General features: G+C 40.6%; 1 protein-coding gene across 2 annotated transcripts in view; it reads left to right on the forward strand.

Annotated features, from left to right (window-relative positions):
* Positions 1 to 13825, forward strand: part of bicd1a (bicaudal D homolog 1a) — a 33457-nt gene extending 19632 nt beyond the window's left edge. Inside the window, exons 3-10 of one of the 2 annotated variants that reach the window (XM_061822256.1) lie at positions 1372 to 1524; positions 2713 to 3219; positions 5675 to 6067; positions 8322 to 9080; positions 9985 to 10136; positions 10232 to 10442; positions 11325 to 11410; positions 12235 to 13825. In XM_061822256.1, coding sequence (XP_061678240.1) covers positions 1372 to 1524; positions 2713 to 3219; positions 5675 to 6067; positions 8322 to 9080; positions 9985 to 10136; positions 10232 to 10442; positions 11325 to 11410; positions 12235 to 12358 — 2385 coding nt within the window. In that variant the 3' untranslated portion in view covers positions 12359 to 13825. The remainder of the gene's footprint in view (positions 1 to 1371; positions 1525 to 2712; positions 3220 to 5674; positions 6068 to 8321; positions 9081 to 9984; positions 10137 to 10231; positions 10443 to 11324; positions 11411 to 12234) is intronic. The other variant, XM_061822255.1, reaches the window with a different exon arrangement.
* Positions 13826 to 15790: the final 1965 nt, after the last annotated feature.

Genomic DNA, 15790 nt, shown 5'->3' on the forward strand with positions numbered 1-15790 from the left:
ATTATTTCTTAAAAGCAAGAACCCTGTCCACTGTCTTCACACATCAGTATTGATTCCCATATTACAATGAGGCTGTACCCCAGCCTCCCCCTCCAGCACGTCCGTGACCCTAGTGAGGATAAGTGGCATAGAAAATGAATTCATCATACATGCAAATCAGTCACCTTTTGGCGAAATCTGCTCTCAAAATAGGCCATTTACGTGAATCGTATAGATCCAATGAGTTTTTCATGATGAATTTTTGATTATTTATCAATTATTCTGAGCATGTGACTACAACTTCGACTTCTGCATTGCACGCTGTTTGCTAATTTAAGCAGTAGTGAGGTTTGAGTCTAGTTCACCGATCAAATGACAAAAAAGTCACATGACCTCACATAACGTCTTCTACTTAGCTTCCCAGGCAAAGGTATTCAAACTAGATAAAACAGCCCGGCTGATCGTCGTACCTACATTTCTACCATTTTTGAAAGGTCTTCGTTACCATGATGGCAACGGTGCGCTTTGCTCATTTACATGTAGACAAAAAAACAGCAGCTTTATTAGTTTGCAGATGTTAATCTTAAATGCATCAAGTGACAGAGTGATTTTAGGGATTATGTCTCAACACAGAATTAACTCACTTCATATTCAATAATGGCCAATATGAATGTGAATTATTTTTCAAAATGTGTGTTTAAAGAGGAGGATGCTGTTATGTTGTGTTATGTGAGGATACTTGAAGCAGGCATCAGGTGCAGGCGAACGTGGGCCTGGATCTAGTTGGAAGCCAAAAGAAAAAAGCAAAGACATAGAGTGAATTTAATTTTAGTCTTCAATTTGTACATCAGCATGATGAATGAAGGAATGACTGAAGGAGTATTACAATTAGGTCTGCACAACTCCCCACACACATATCCATTGTATACAGTAGCAACATTACCAGCCCACACAAACGTCTAAAGGAGCCCTACGGGTCCACAGGAAGTGGCAATACAAGTCCACAGGCTCAGCACTTTTACAGCTTGCGGAATTTTAGGGGAGGCCTGGTGTCCAACAAGTCCAGAAATACACACAAATGTTACAAAATGCTATTTTCTTGCTTTCATTTGTCAGTTTGTTCATTATACTTATGGACGAGTTGTACTTGTCATTACTTGTTTGGACTGGCATTGAAGTGTCTTGATATTATTCCATTACTGCTATTAAGTAATGTCCTCCTGTTAATTGTTCAAATGATACAATGCAAACAGTGTTTGGTTACTTTTTTTTTGTTTGTTTGTTTTTAGTAAAATTCTCTTTATCCACATATTTCACTACCATACATACAGACAGTTCACCAAAGCCATTATAAAGGTCTAAAATGTCAGATTGTCTCCTCTTTTGCCTCAGAGTAATGAGATGCTGGAACTCCAGAAGAGCAGGATGAGGGAAGAAATCAAGGAATATAAATTCAGAGAAACCCGGCTGCTTCAGGATTACACAGAGCTGGAGGAGGAGAACATCACCTTGCAGACACTGGTCTCTACGCTCAAACAGAGCCAGGTCCGTTCTGAGAATATATTATACTGTACTAGAAAACAGGTTCCACATAAACCTCTATTTTATCGGTACCGGCTTTGTTACACTTTCATTTTCACATGGTTTCAAAGGGCATTTTGGGGTACACTTATTTCTCTGCATTTCATAAACTGACTTGCTTTGTTGCCCAACATTCTGTCGTTGATATGTGCAAGATATGTAAGATTACTTTGTCATGTCTTCTTTGACTGTGGTTGGTCATCTTCTTTAATAACGTTGTTGGGTTTCTCCCACCCCACACATACTGCTCATCCAGCACAAATTGATGTTTTTTTCTTTTAATCAATTTACTCTTTTTCACTTTTTTAAGGTGACAACCTAAGGTACTCAAAATATACCTCCAATACTGTGCTTAAATTAATAATTATTATTATTATTATAATAACAATAGCAATCTACTTTTTATCCACTGTTGGCCAAATACTTTTTAAATGTAAGGATGAGATGGGCATGTTTGTCAATAAAAGAAAATATTTTGTTTGTTTTACAAAAAAGTTGACCTTGTAAAATTCAACTTAAATTTTAATTGTATTTTTAAATATTTTCATTAAAATTGATGCTAGTTCATCATTGAACTTTTCATTTGAATTTCTTAAATGAAAAATAATTATTTTCTTTTTTTTAATTATCAATTTATGAATATAAAATATTTTAGTCCTCCAAAATATTGTGCAGCTATTAATTTTTTTTTTAATTTAGGTGAAAAGCAATACCGTATTTCTATCTGTTACTGTAAATAAAAATAGCACAATATTTAATATTTAACATTCCACCTGCTAACTTAAATGTAAAAAAAAAATAATTTGATGCCTTCTAACATTTGAATATTTGAATATATGAAATTTTGATGTCAACTAAATAATGGTCTGGAAAATTTCCCATATATTTCCCCTATATTTCCCATTTTGCCTCTGAAATATTACATTTCCCAGAAAAGTCTTACCCTAACATTTACACTTCATACAAGTTCACTTTTTATGATATTTCCTATTGTGTGTTTGTCAATATTTGCCAATATTATTGTTTTCCCTAATTCAATTCATCCTTTAGCATTGGAGCATAGCGAAAGTTTTTTTTAGTCAACATTTACATACAATTTCAGCAGCAATTTCTTTCCAAGTTTTCTAATATTTTCCCCCTTCTTGTACTCAGGTGGAGTACGAGGGTCTCAAGCATGAAATCAAAGTGCTGGAGGAGGAGACTGTTCTGCTCAACAGCCAACTTGAAGACGCTTTACGTCTGAAAGAGATCTCTGCGGGACAACTGGAGGAGGCCCTGGATGCCCTGAAGATTGAGCGTGAGCAGAAGAACAATCTGCGAAAAGAGTTGGCCCATCACCTAAACCTGAGTGACAGCATCTATGGGGCAGGTGCCCATATCGCCCTCACTGTCACCGGTGTCGAAGGCCTCAAGTTCCCAGAGGAGGTCAACAGAAGCGCCGACGCCAACGCCAGCAACAGCACTGTTATCGCCGCTGTCAACGGAAACAATGACGACGGTTGTCGGCACAATGGTCACCTTCACCCGGGCACTGTGTTGGCCCAAATGAACGGAGACTACCGGATGGGCAGAAAGAGTGAGGGTCTGCACCCGGTTCCAGACCTGTTTAGTGAGCTCAACCTCTCAGAGATACAGAAGCTCAAACAGCAACTCATACAGGTCAGTGAAATAACACTGCCTAACAAAACTGAAAGAAAAAAAAACAGAGAGGACGTTTGTGTCAAGATAAAACCACCATGTAAGCCTCACTGGATGTTTACCAAATTCATATGTCAGTGTTTGGCTTTAAATAACTTAATGACTATTAAATCAAATAAAATTGGTGATATTTCACATTTTCTGCCAGAAACATTAGCAAAAATAATTTTTTCCCTTTAATGCAAGTTGATTTTTCATCCGAGAGGCATTGCCACTTATTTAAATCAAATGTGTTAAGATGTACCAATTTCCTTTAACCGTTTTGGTTGAGTGGCATGGTCAATGCATGGTTAGTACATCCGCCTCACATTTCTGAGGACCTGGGATCAAATCTGGCCTAGTGACAAAAGTTTAGTGACAAAGTTTTGTTCCTTTAATGCAAAAAAATGGGCATTTGGCATTTGCTAAGCTGTCAAACTGACATAGCCTATTTTATGAGCAGTCAGCAGCAGCAGAGAAAAATTTCGTGATCCATGTCCGGGGGCTATTGGGACTTCTGTCAGGGTGACAAGGATGTGATCTGCACAGTGAGAAGATGCAGAGAAGATGCACAGGCAGACGCTGCTGTCTTCTGTTTTTGAACTACAAAGTCATAAATCAAAATACCAATATCTTGGAAATCAGAGTTGGGAAGACTGTTTAGAAAATATAGGTGTTACGATTACAAGCTATGCGGCTGAAAATGTAATAGTAGTGTAGCTATTTCAATAACTTCCTCAAGATAATACAGTATAACTAACTAAATTTCATTTCATTTGAATTACTTTTCTTAATTTTGAATGAATGCATTAACAGGAGAACTCTAACATTTGGATTAAAAGCATAAATCATCATTTTGGATTTAACAGCATATTTGTTCTTCAAGCAAGCTGTAAAACAACACATGATAAAATATAAATACAGTATTGTTGCAGTGTATGCGTACAGAAGGTGGAAAACGTATGCATACAATGTTGACTTAATGACAAATATCAACAATATCCCTTTGTAAGACAAACTCGATAAGTGAATGATCCATAAAAATGTCGATCCCTTCATTTACACCGCTCATCCTCACTAGGGTTGCAGGTGTGCCTGAGCCTGTCTCTGGGGTAGAGGCAGGGTACACCCCGAACTGGTTGCCAGCCAATCACAGGGCACATAGAAACAAAAAAAAAACAGTCACGCTCACATTCATACATACGTATGGGGAATTTAGAATCTTCATTTAACCTGCAATGTACAGTATGTTTCGGGGATGTGGGAGGAAACCAGAGCACCCGCAGAAACCCCACACATGCATGGGGAGAACATGCAAACTCCACCGAGGTGAGGTCCAATTTGAACCCAAGTTCCCAGAACTGTGGCCCAGATAAGCTCATCAGTCGCCCACCGTTCCACCGCTTTGAGGTCATATTTGGAAAAATCTATCTTGTTTGAGAAATGTCACGCCAACTGTTGGGTTTCAAAGGAGGAAGTAATATGAAAAGAAAGCTGAGGTTTCGAGGTGATTTTTCAAATATACCTAAAATTGAAATCATGGAAAGTTCCTAATGCAACTGTACTTTTAATGTTACTTTTTTATCCAGTAATTTAATGGGTTACAGTGACATACATTTCACAATTCAATTACTTCATCTCATTCATTGATTCCTTTTTTGAGCTGCTTATCCTCACAAGGATTACGGGAGGACTGGAGCCTATCCCAGCTACCTTTTGAACTGGTCTCCAGCCAATCACAGAGCACATAGAAACAACCATTCAAACTCACATTCCAATAACTGTGAGGCAGATGAGCTAATCATTTGACCACATTTCATGTAATTAGTTACAGTCCAGCACTGGTGCAGGTAATATTACGTGCATGATTTTATCTTTTCACATAAGACACAATGGACAAAAGAATTGAAACACTTTTCTGAATTAATAAATTTATTAAACAGGGGTTAGGGCAGATTCCGTTGTTTCCCCCCACCAAAAACTATAGATCTTGTGCCATCTGAATGAGTGTTAATGATCTGAAATATAGTATGTGCAAGGCTGCTCATGGCCCTTTACTCTTTTATAGGCAAATGTTGTAACATACATTGTAATTGTCTTATTAATCAGAAACTCTCATTTCCCCGTGAATCTGACCTCTTCATACCAAGACATTTAGGACAAGTCAGTGGTTCCAAATTTGTGGAAATTCTTTTCTATTCCACAAAGGCACGTTTGGATACATTTTGTTTGGCAGATTTTAAGAACCACCACTTCAACCCTATAAACCGTTAACCATTAAGATGAGCTCGAATAGAGGTTGTTTGCGAGTCTTTCTGAACTGTATATTTACCTCCATTTCTATCACTTGCCTGCCCACATTATGGACATGTGCCCAAATACTTTTTTTCCACCGCATGCAGTATTGTCTTTTATTCACGTGAATTTTGTCCTACAGGAAGAACGTGAGAAAGCGGCACTGCTTTTGAACCTGCAGGAGTCCCAAACCCAGTTGCAACACACTCAAGGCGCCCTAACTGAGCAGAGTGAGCGCGTCCACCGCCTCACAGCACGCATCGATGCCATGAAGCATCTTAACGGGGGCAAAGAGCTGGATGACCCTCAAGAGAGTGAGAAACCTGTTGACGGCCTCCTGTCACCACAAGCCAATGGTCACCGCGATGTGGACATCCACGGGTTTGAGGTGCTGGAGTGTAAATATAAGGTGGCTGTGACAGAGGTGATCGACCTGAAAACAGAGCTGAATGCCTTGAAGGAGAAATACAGACAGGCTGTGGAGGAGCAAACAGACGGTCACAGTGATGACAGAGTTTGCACACAGGCCGAACAGGTTTGTTGTCAGTATAAAACAAAAGAAAATACATGAGTAAAGTTCTTAAGTGGGTTATGGTACTCCCTCACTTTCTTAGGTGTGGGTGAACTCGCAGTTTTGCTCCTAAGCCAAGCTTCTTCTTTTTTTTAAATGATTGTCAAATTGTCAATTGGCTGTCAATGTGCCCTGCGATTGGCTGCCAACCAGTTCAGGGTGTAGCCCGCCTCCTGCCCGTTCACAGCTAGGATGGGTTCCAGCACTCTCCGCGACCCTTGTGAGGATAAGGGGCTAAGAAAATGGATGGATGGATGGATGGATGGATGGATGGAAGGATGATTGTCATAAGCGGCACGGTGGAATGACTGATTAGCACATCTGCCGCACAGTTCTGACTACCGGGGTTCAAATCCAGGCTTTGCCTGTGTGGATTTTGCATGTTCTCCCTGTGCCTGTGTGTTTTTTTTTCCAGTTACTCTGGTTTTATTTTACTTTTGCACTTTACTTTTGCGCTGTTAGTTTTGTACTACATGGTGCTGCCATTCAAGCAAGCGGTGCCGGTTCGATTCCCAGCCAGTGGGCTAATACCCAGCCACTGCCTAGCCATTGCCCAAACATATGGAGAGGGTTATGCCCAGGTGCATCTGATAGAAAAATTGTGCCAAACAATTCATATGGAGGGCGGCACGGTGGATCAGCTGGAAAGCGTTGGCCTTTTCGTTCTGAGGTCCCAGGTTCAATCCAGGACCCACCTGTGTGCAGTTTGCATGTTCTCCCCGTGCCTGGTTGGGTTTTCTCCGGGAACTCCGGTTTCCTCCCACATCCCAAAAAACATGCAATATTAATTGGATACTGTAAATTGCCCCTAGGTGTGACTGTGAATGTGAATGTTTGTCTCTATGTGACCTGTGATTAGCTGGCAACCAGTTCAGGGTGTACCCTGCCTCCTGCCCGTTGACAGCTGGGATAGGCTCCAGCACTCCCCGCGACCCTTGTGAGGATAAGAGGCTAAGAAGATGGATGGATGGATGGATGGATGGATGGATGGATGGATGGATGGATGGATGGATGGATGGATGGATGGATGGATGAATTCATATGGAGACATCTGATGCAAAAATTGTAATAACTCATAGTTACTTAACTGCATTGTACAGTGGAACTTCTGACAAAAATCCAGAAACACGTTTGCCCAGAGAAACTAATGGAAATACCAGTTGTTTGTTACAAGGTCATATTGTCACCATCACACCTTTATTAACAGTATATCAGCATATACAATAATTGTAAAAAAAAAATGTTAACCAATCGTAGTGCATGAATATAAACAATTAACAATTTCCCCTAGTGTAATCCAAAGGTGAGTTGCATAATCCGTTTGCAATGACAATCATTAGGAGCAGTTTATTTGTAGATATCAAGCTTAACCATGAGTGCATCTGATATAAAATCCCGACTGACATTAAGCAAATCAAAGCAAAGCAAATTTATTTGTATAGCGCATTTCATACACGAGGTAACTCAATGTGCTTTACATGATTAAAGGCATTTGAAAACAAAGACATAAAGCATTTAAAACGTGATAAAAACAATAAAAATGAACAAAAATATTTCTTAAAAAGACAATTAAAACCACATACAGTGCAAGTAATATGATCAAAAAGTGGATATATTCTAAAAAGCATGATAAAAAAGAAGAGTTTTCAACTTATATTTAAAAACATTCACACTTGGGGTTGACCTCACCTCTGTTGGCAACTTATTCCATTTGTGTGCAGCATAATAGCTCAATGCTGCTTCACCATGTTTGCTTTGCCTTAGAATGGGGACCTTTTTGAGGAGTTAGCACGTTCTGCCTTTGTTGGTTTTTATGGGTACTTTGGTTTCCTCCTTACATCCCAAAATAATATGTTAGGCTAATTACAGACTGAATTTGCCGTGGGTTTGAATATGAATATTTGTGCCGTCTCCCGCATCCCTAATGAGAACAAGCTAGAAACAGAGAATTCATTCGACATAACAACACTACAGTATTTGTTAGACTTGATGAGAAGCGCTCTAATAAAACTGAAACTACATTACCAGTCAAAAATATGGACACCCTACACTTTCAACACCATCAGAAAAAATTCCATTCTCTTGACTGTTAGTGTACTCTTTATATTTTTACTGTTTTATTTTGTGGGGTTTTTTTGTTTTTTTTTTTTGTTTTGGAATTCAAAAACATCTTCGTGTGGGCAATTAATTTAAGTTGATCTATTGATGTTCTATTCAGGTAGCCCATTTGGAAAGCAGTTTACGAGAAGGCCAAGAGAGGGTGGCGAGCCTAGAGGCGGACTTACGAGCATCCGTTAGCAGTGCCACAGAGAGCCAGGCCCTGCTGAACGCAGCTCAGGACGAGCTGGTGACCTTCAGTGAGGAGCTGGCGCAGCTCTACCACCATGTGTGTTTGTGCAATAATGAGACGCCCAACCGCATCATGCTTGACTATTACCGCCAGAGCCGAGTCACGCGCAGCGGGAGCCTGAAAGGCTCTGAAGACCCGTGGGCTTTACTTTCACCTCGCCTGGCTCGACGCCTGGCTGCAGTTTCGGCGCTCTGTTCCTCTGAGGCTCAACGTAGTCCAATGGGCTCGCCGTCCAAGGACAGCCATGACAGTGACTCAACTCCCAACACAGTGGACTCTCCAGCTCACCACGGTAGCCCCACCCGCAACCCCATCAGCTCCCCTGTCCTCAGCATGTCCCCTTGCCCATCTCCATTGCACCATGAGGCAGGGGGAGACCTGCGGAAGGAGCCCATGAACATCTACAACTTGAATGCCATCATCAGAGACCAGATCAAACACCTGCAGAGGGCTGTTGACCGCTCCCTGCAGCTGTCCAGGCAGAGGGCTGCAGCCAGAGAGCTGGCACCCATGCTTGATAAAGACAAGGAGTTGTGCATGGAGGAAATCCTGAAGCTCAAGTCCCTTCTTAGTACCAAGAGAGAGCAGATAGCCACACTGAGACTGGTTCTGAAGGCAAACAAACAGGTGAGCAGACAGCCTGTTAGTATCTTGAAAATGTCACAAAAAGAAATGCTGTTAAAAATGAAAAAAAAGATGGGTATCAATCTAGCATATGCACGATCTACTTCTGTGTACAGAAAAACGGATCAAAGTACTTCCTCTTCATTTGGGGTGAATGGCAAAGGAGAATGGATGGATTTTTTTTTTAACTGTCATCAGAGAGCCACCAAGATTTACAATATTTGATGTTTGGACTTTTTGTTTACGATAGACATATTTAACTTTTATTGGAAAACACCAGCCGTGAAGAAAATTACATTTGAGCAAGTAACAGTCATCGAATCAAACCCTGTTATGTTCATTAGTGTAGCATACGCAGGAAGTAAGCTACCCCATTTTGCAGGTTTGCTCACATGCCATTCCGCATGTAGATGATTTTCTTTTTAAGGAATCAGAACAATTGGTCGGCTGGCCTCGATGAAATTCGAGCCACGTGTATCCTCGATGGTGTTGAATTGTTTGACATCTTTCTAGTCGATTGTGAGGTCCATGTTTTATCAGGGATGTGACTGCCTCGCTCTGAATATTCTGAACTCCTGTTTGGATGTTGGTGTTGTATTGAGTGAAATATTTTTAGATGTAAACGAGTTGATCGTTTTTAGACCAGAAAGTATACGAAATCAATAGCACTTACTCTGGTTGCTTCCAAGGAAGGTGAGGTAAAAATTTAGTATTTAGTTATTTGATTGACATCTGAGCTTTGACCATTTCCAAACCTTCTTTGAACCAAGGCACATATTTTATAATCATTTTCAAGCAAATCAAGTGCGATCATTTTCAGTGACACCCCTGATCATGATTGCGAGTCACTGACCAAGACTAAACCTCTTGAACATGTTGAATCAAAACCTGATCATCCACATTGCAGACGGCAGAGGTCGCGCTGGCCAATCTAAAGAGCAAATATGAGAATGAAAAGGCAATGGTGACAGAGACCATGATGAAGCTGAGGAATGAGCTGAAGGCGCTGAAAGAAGATGCCGCTACATTCTCCTCTCTCAGAGCGATGTTTGCCACCAGGTGAGAGCACCAGTAGTCACTGGTGGAAATCTTGATTTGATCATTTGTTTCGGTAAACATTTCAATGAGTCTTCTTTTTATTTGTATCTTTGCAGGTGTGATGAATATGTTACCCAGCTAGATGAGATGCAGAGACAACTTGCAGCAGCAGAAGATGAGAAGAAGACGTTAAACTCTCTTCTCCGTATGGCCATCCAACAGAAACTGGCCTTGACCCAACGGCTGGAGGATCTCGAGTTTGATCACGAGCAGATCCATCGCGGTCGTGGTGCGAAAGTGCCCAAGATAAAAAGCAATGCCCCAAAAGTAAGTGACAAAAAAAACATACCGATCCTACCACAGAACGTAAATCATCAATCACCTTCAACTTTCACTGGATTCAAATAAAGTGCATGTGTGGAATCATCCAAACATATTTATTAGGACAAATTTAAAGGTTCTAAAAATGCGGGAGCTCTCTAGTACCAAAGATGTAGATATAAAATGTGTATCAATTGCCACAGAATGTTTTTCAGGGAATTCTGGTATGTAGTGCCTTCCTGTGGCAAAAGCTCTGTACTGCGATACAATTATGCACATTTTACAGGAAAGCTACATGACATTCATTTATAGTTACTCATACAAAATCTCATTTTGATATATATGCGCTAAGTTAGTTGGTTATTTTGCACCCCAGGCCAACTTTTTTCCTAAATATAACTTTTCAAATGGCACACACTCAACCACATTTAGGTTTAGTTTTATCCACTAGATGAAAGTGTCTGTCTTGCTTTGATTAATATGTTCTGTTGTAGATGGAAGAGAGTCCTGTGTTTTTAATCGATCCATCCATCGATCCATCCATCCATTTTCTTAGCTGCTCATTATCACGAGGGTTTCGCGTTGACAGCTGGGAGAGACTCCAACTCTCCCATGGCCCTTGTGAGGATAAGTGGCTCAGAAAATGTATGGATGAATTATTGTTTCGTGGTGGGCAGCACAGCCGCTTGCACAACATGCATAGCTGCTCAGTGCTCGTGGCAAATTAAAAATGCAGTGCAGCGCTCACATTTTTTGACCATTTCTCCCTCAAAACGTTTGGCCTCTGACAAGGCCTTCTTCCCCTGACTCGTCCTCCCTGTTTTGTCTGTCTGTCCGTTTGTCTAAACCGTGAGCGTCACCACTGTGTGTGTCTGTCTAATTTATCAGTTTTTTGTAGATTGTCAGCAGCCTGCTGCCTCAGTATCGTCACACGCCACACAGCTAAGGCGAGGGAGACTTTCCGTTGACTGCAGGTAACATGCTGTAGTTCTCCATCTTTCTACAACAGGGGTCGCCAACCTTTCCAAAACGTAGAGATTCTCCTTACCTACTTTATAGTACCTAGTTTGATCCCCGCTCTGATAGAGATCATTTGCTCATAATACCTTGAACTATACATGTTAATTCATAGTTATACTCGTCTCGATGAAGATATTAATCATGTACATGATTTGTCACAATGGTTGTCAGCAATTAAACAGATTCACATCAATATGCAACACTTTCTTTCTTTAGCTCTTTGAAAGTGTTTACATAATCACTTCTAGAACATTACAAGCAAACCCCAGTTTCCGATCACTGGGAAACTAGTGTCTGCAGGAACCATGTTGGTGACCCCTCATGTGTCTGTCCGTCTGTCTGTCTGTCATTCTGTCTATCTAGCTATCGTGGCAACTCCTAACAAATCTTAAAGCATGGAGGTCAACCTTTGTTTCAAACCTTGTTTTGATATTGAGTTGTTGGATATGTGTCTTGCTTTTGAGACAAGGGCATGGAATAATTCCAGCCATATTTTTGATTGCATGGTCATCCCGGAGTCAAGGCCATCTTTGTCGATGGATTAGTCTAAATTGAGAGACTGGAAACAGAAAGAAACCATGGAATTGTCTCAGTGGAAAGTTATTGGTTGAGATATTTGATTCGTAAGTTGTGCAACTTGAAATAAAGTACTGTATGTATAATATATAACATATGAGATTATCCACTTTTCCTGCGTGCCATTGTAGTTTTCTCATGAAATGTGATTTGGATCACCTCATTTGGCAAAAACTGATATCTATTTGCTGCATTCTTCCAGTCCTAAATTTCATGCTGACCTCCAGGAACACCAAGCAGCTCTGTCCAGCAGCAGGAGCCCCCTTTTCCCGCCTTGCAACCTTCGTAACTGCCTGCCCCAGCTACCCCATCCCCCAAGCACATAACTCCTACTGACTGGAAGTGGTGCTCCTATACTTGGGTCCCCGCGTGACCCAGAAGTGCTTCCTGGCCCGCTGGTGTTGCAAAATCCGAGGAAGAGACAGAGGCAAACGCAAGAGAGTGACAAATCACATGACTTTGTATTTATTATTGATGTTTATTATTTATTTATTTATTAGATATTTATTACTACTGAAATGGGGTTTTTCTCTTGATTGGTCATTCTTCAACTGTGACATGATTTTATGACACCCAAACAATGCAGTATTAATAGGTGGATTTTATCAGTATTAAAATGATAATGATGTCATTTTAAATGAGCAGTACAATTAGGTTTGCCTTCAAGCGAAGTCCATTCAAAGAATTTCTTGTAGTCATTTCTGGATCTAAAGGACCTTCCTAATCTCATTAGTCTTTCTTTGAATGCTTGTGTTTTTTATACTTTTTTTTTTTTTTGCAAAGCTTTAGAATTTTATAACTACATATTCTGGTTTTTTGTTTTTTAGTTTAGAGCAGGCTCCAGGGATGTGACTTGATCTGTGCTTAGAGCTCAGTTCTTGTTAGAGATTGAGTTAGATGAGGCCTGCTGGGCCGAGTTTTTGCCTTTTGAGTTGCACAGGTCTAAGTGACCATGTAGGGACCAGACCTCCACTTTTTTTATGTCAACAGTAATCAAATAAATGGTGCCTCTTCTTCAGTTACTTATAATTTAAATGTTATATTTATTTGTCTTTTCAGAAAGATATTCGACCGTTTTATCATTTCCATTCATTGTTTCCAAATAAAACTTTCTATGTGACTTTTTTAATTTAGCTGAAGGACTAACAAGCTATATTCCAACATGTATGTGTACAAAAGTTCTTGGGAAGACGTGGCCATTGTTAACCTAACCCTACGAATAACAACATACACACTTAAATATGACATCCTTGTTTCCTTTCCTGTAACATTTTTAACTATGATATATTTTTTCTCTTTTGTCATTCTTCCTCTACACAGTATGCAATACTGTCCAAGCACAACACGGCACCATGCATTACAACAATATACACTCACACCCACCAGAAACTTCCTTCTTTCCTTAATATACATCATACTACTACTAGGTAGGTTAAACTGACTGTTTGTTAATATACTCCTTGTGGTTCAAACACTAAACGCAATACTTCTGAGACGAGTGACTGGGATGGTTCACCTTTTTAACATGTTTGTCCTTTTAGTCATCTTGTTGCCCCAAGCTGTTGAACATTAATATCTTTTCCAGTCAGAACTAAAATTCTAGTTAGATATGAACTAAAGACATGCATTTCTGAATGGGTTGGTTCTTCTTCTTTCTCTACATTTGTAATACTTGCAGCCATGCTGGCTCACTGGTGACCAATGTTTCTTGGTCTGTTTGCACATTATACCAGGATAGAAGAAGAGTAATAAATTTTTTTAATTAAATAGCAATATGCTGGAGTTTCAATAAATTTTTCCCCCCCTCCTCTCTTAACCTGTTTGTTGGTTTCAGAATTAAATTTATTTTTCTTTGGAGATGTGGCTTGTGATGTCTTTAAATTTTATTTTTTAAAAATTTACTACATTGAACTGCTAAAACCTTTGATAAAATGAAAAAAATGCACATTTAACAGGATGACATAAGCCCTTTATTCATGTCACGACCCATTAGTACAAAGGAGGACCCAAATGCAGGACTCTGCTAATTCATTTATATGAGACATGTATTGAAAATCAAATATAGCGCTTACCTTCGTGCAAACATATCTGTTCCGGTTGATGGATTCAGCTGATGATGCGGTCTTCCACAAAGTTTGATCCATCGAAGACATTTTTCGTACTGGGTCTTCGGTTTTGGAAAGGGTACGAATTGAACTCCACCAACTAGCCTTTCAGGATACCTGTCGTCACTGTTACAAAGGCCGTGACTACACCTCTTAACCATATCTATTGTTAAAGAACCCAAATACGCGATAAAACGCTAACAAAAGCTATACTGGACCATGGAACGTTGTCTGTAGTAATAGCGGACGCCAACAAGGGGGGTGGTTTATGCAGATCTCTGGCCTCTGATTGGTCACCGACGCGGATGACGCAATTTCTACGGAGGGGTCAATTCATGCCTTTACAATGATATTGATGCTAAACTCTATTGAAATTGTCAGAGCAATCAATTTCAATGATTGCATCAGTATTCAGTTTGTTCGTTGAATTTAGCATTAATGGAGAACTTCACAGCATCAAACTATAAACTGTTTTTAAAAATATTACAGTTCTTCTCTTATTTAGCTAATTTAAGTTCCATTAATTACCAACCCACACGCTTAAAGCCCAAGCGTCATCCCTATAAACATTCTAAAATAGATATTGTAATGAAAAATATCAATAACATTATTCACTTCAATGTCCATACGAAAAAATAAATGTGAGCGGGGAGCGCGTCATCCATGTGCAAAGTTGCAGAAGTGTCATTCTACGATATCCAAGTGGTCGCCATATTGGTTGCCTCCACTGTCTGTGACGTCACCCGGACATTCACCAATGAAAACACGCGGTGCACCCTAACTATGGGAGATGCACTTGTCCCTTCTGACACAGAAGCTCTTTTCGAAAAGGACAACACATCACAACCAAGTGAAGTTACCGGGGCAATATTATACGATTGTTTCGAGCCCTCAAGGCAATGTTACAATATTGTTTCGAGCCATATTCAGATGATATGCCACGGCCAAACCGCATCCCCGTCCGATCCACTTCCGCGGCGGAGATGAGCCATCATGGCTCGTCGCAGCCAGCCGGTGTGGCTTATGACGGAGCCGAGCCGTACTGCTTTAGGGGGTTGTTCATAGACGCCGCAGTACGATGAACAACAGAGTCAGCCGGGGTGCTTTACTGTGCACTGTACCCTGAGTGACGCATTCTTGGCTGGGCTCTGCAGAGCTGCCCCGTAGAAGCTGTGACCACCGAAGCCTCAGCCGGTGTGCTGATTTTCGACGCCGTGGTGCCACATAATGGAGCCAAGGCGTGCTGCTTTTAGAGGGTTGTTCACAGCCACCGCAGTATACATTACAGTATACATACATCGCAATACACGTAGACATTGTTGGCTGGGTTCTTCAGATTCGCCGCCATCCACGCAGCAGCCCGACGCCGTCTGACGCGCACATCGACATATTTCATACGCGGATCTTTTGTTACACCGATTAGACCAATTACGTGGTCCGCCCCAAACTATTTTTTTTTTTAGTAGCTCAATACACACCTACCTTTGATTTGGAACCCACGAAGCTCTCGTCCTCTGCATCCGTGTAATCCATTTTTCACAACGAACCGGGTCTCTTTTAAACTTATGAAGGGTAATTCCATTCTCCCGAGTGTTCAAGCAATGTCCAGCAATGCAACGAGCCGGCATTTTGGGTAACATAAAGAAACAACAA

The sequence above is a fragment of the Syngnathoides biaculeatus genome, chromosome 6, assembly GCF_019802595.1.
Source record: "Syngnathoides biaculeatus isolate LvHL_M chromosome 6, ASM1980259v1, whole genome shotgun sequence".
Lineage (NCBI taxonomy): Eukaryota > Metazoa > Chordata > Actinopteri > Syngnathiformes > Syngnathidae > Syngnathoides > Syngnathoides biaculeatus.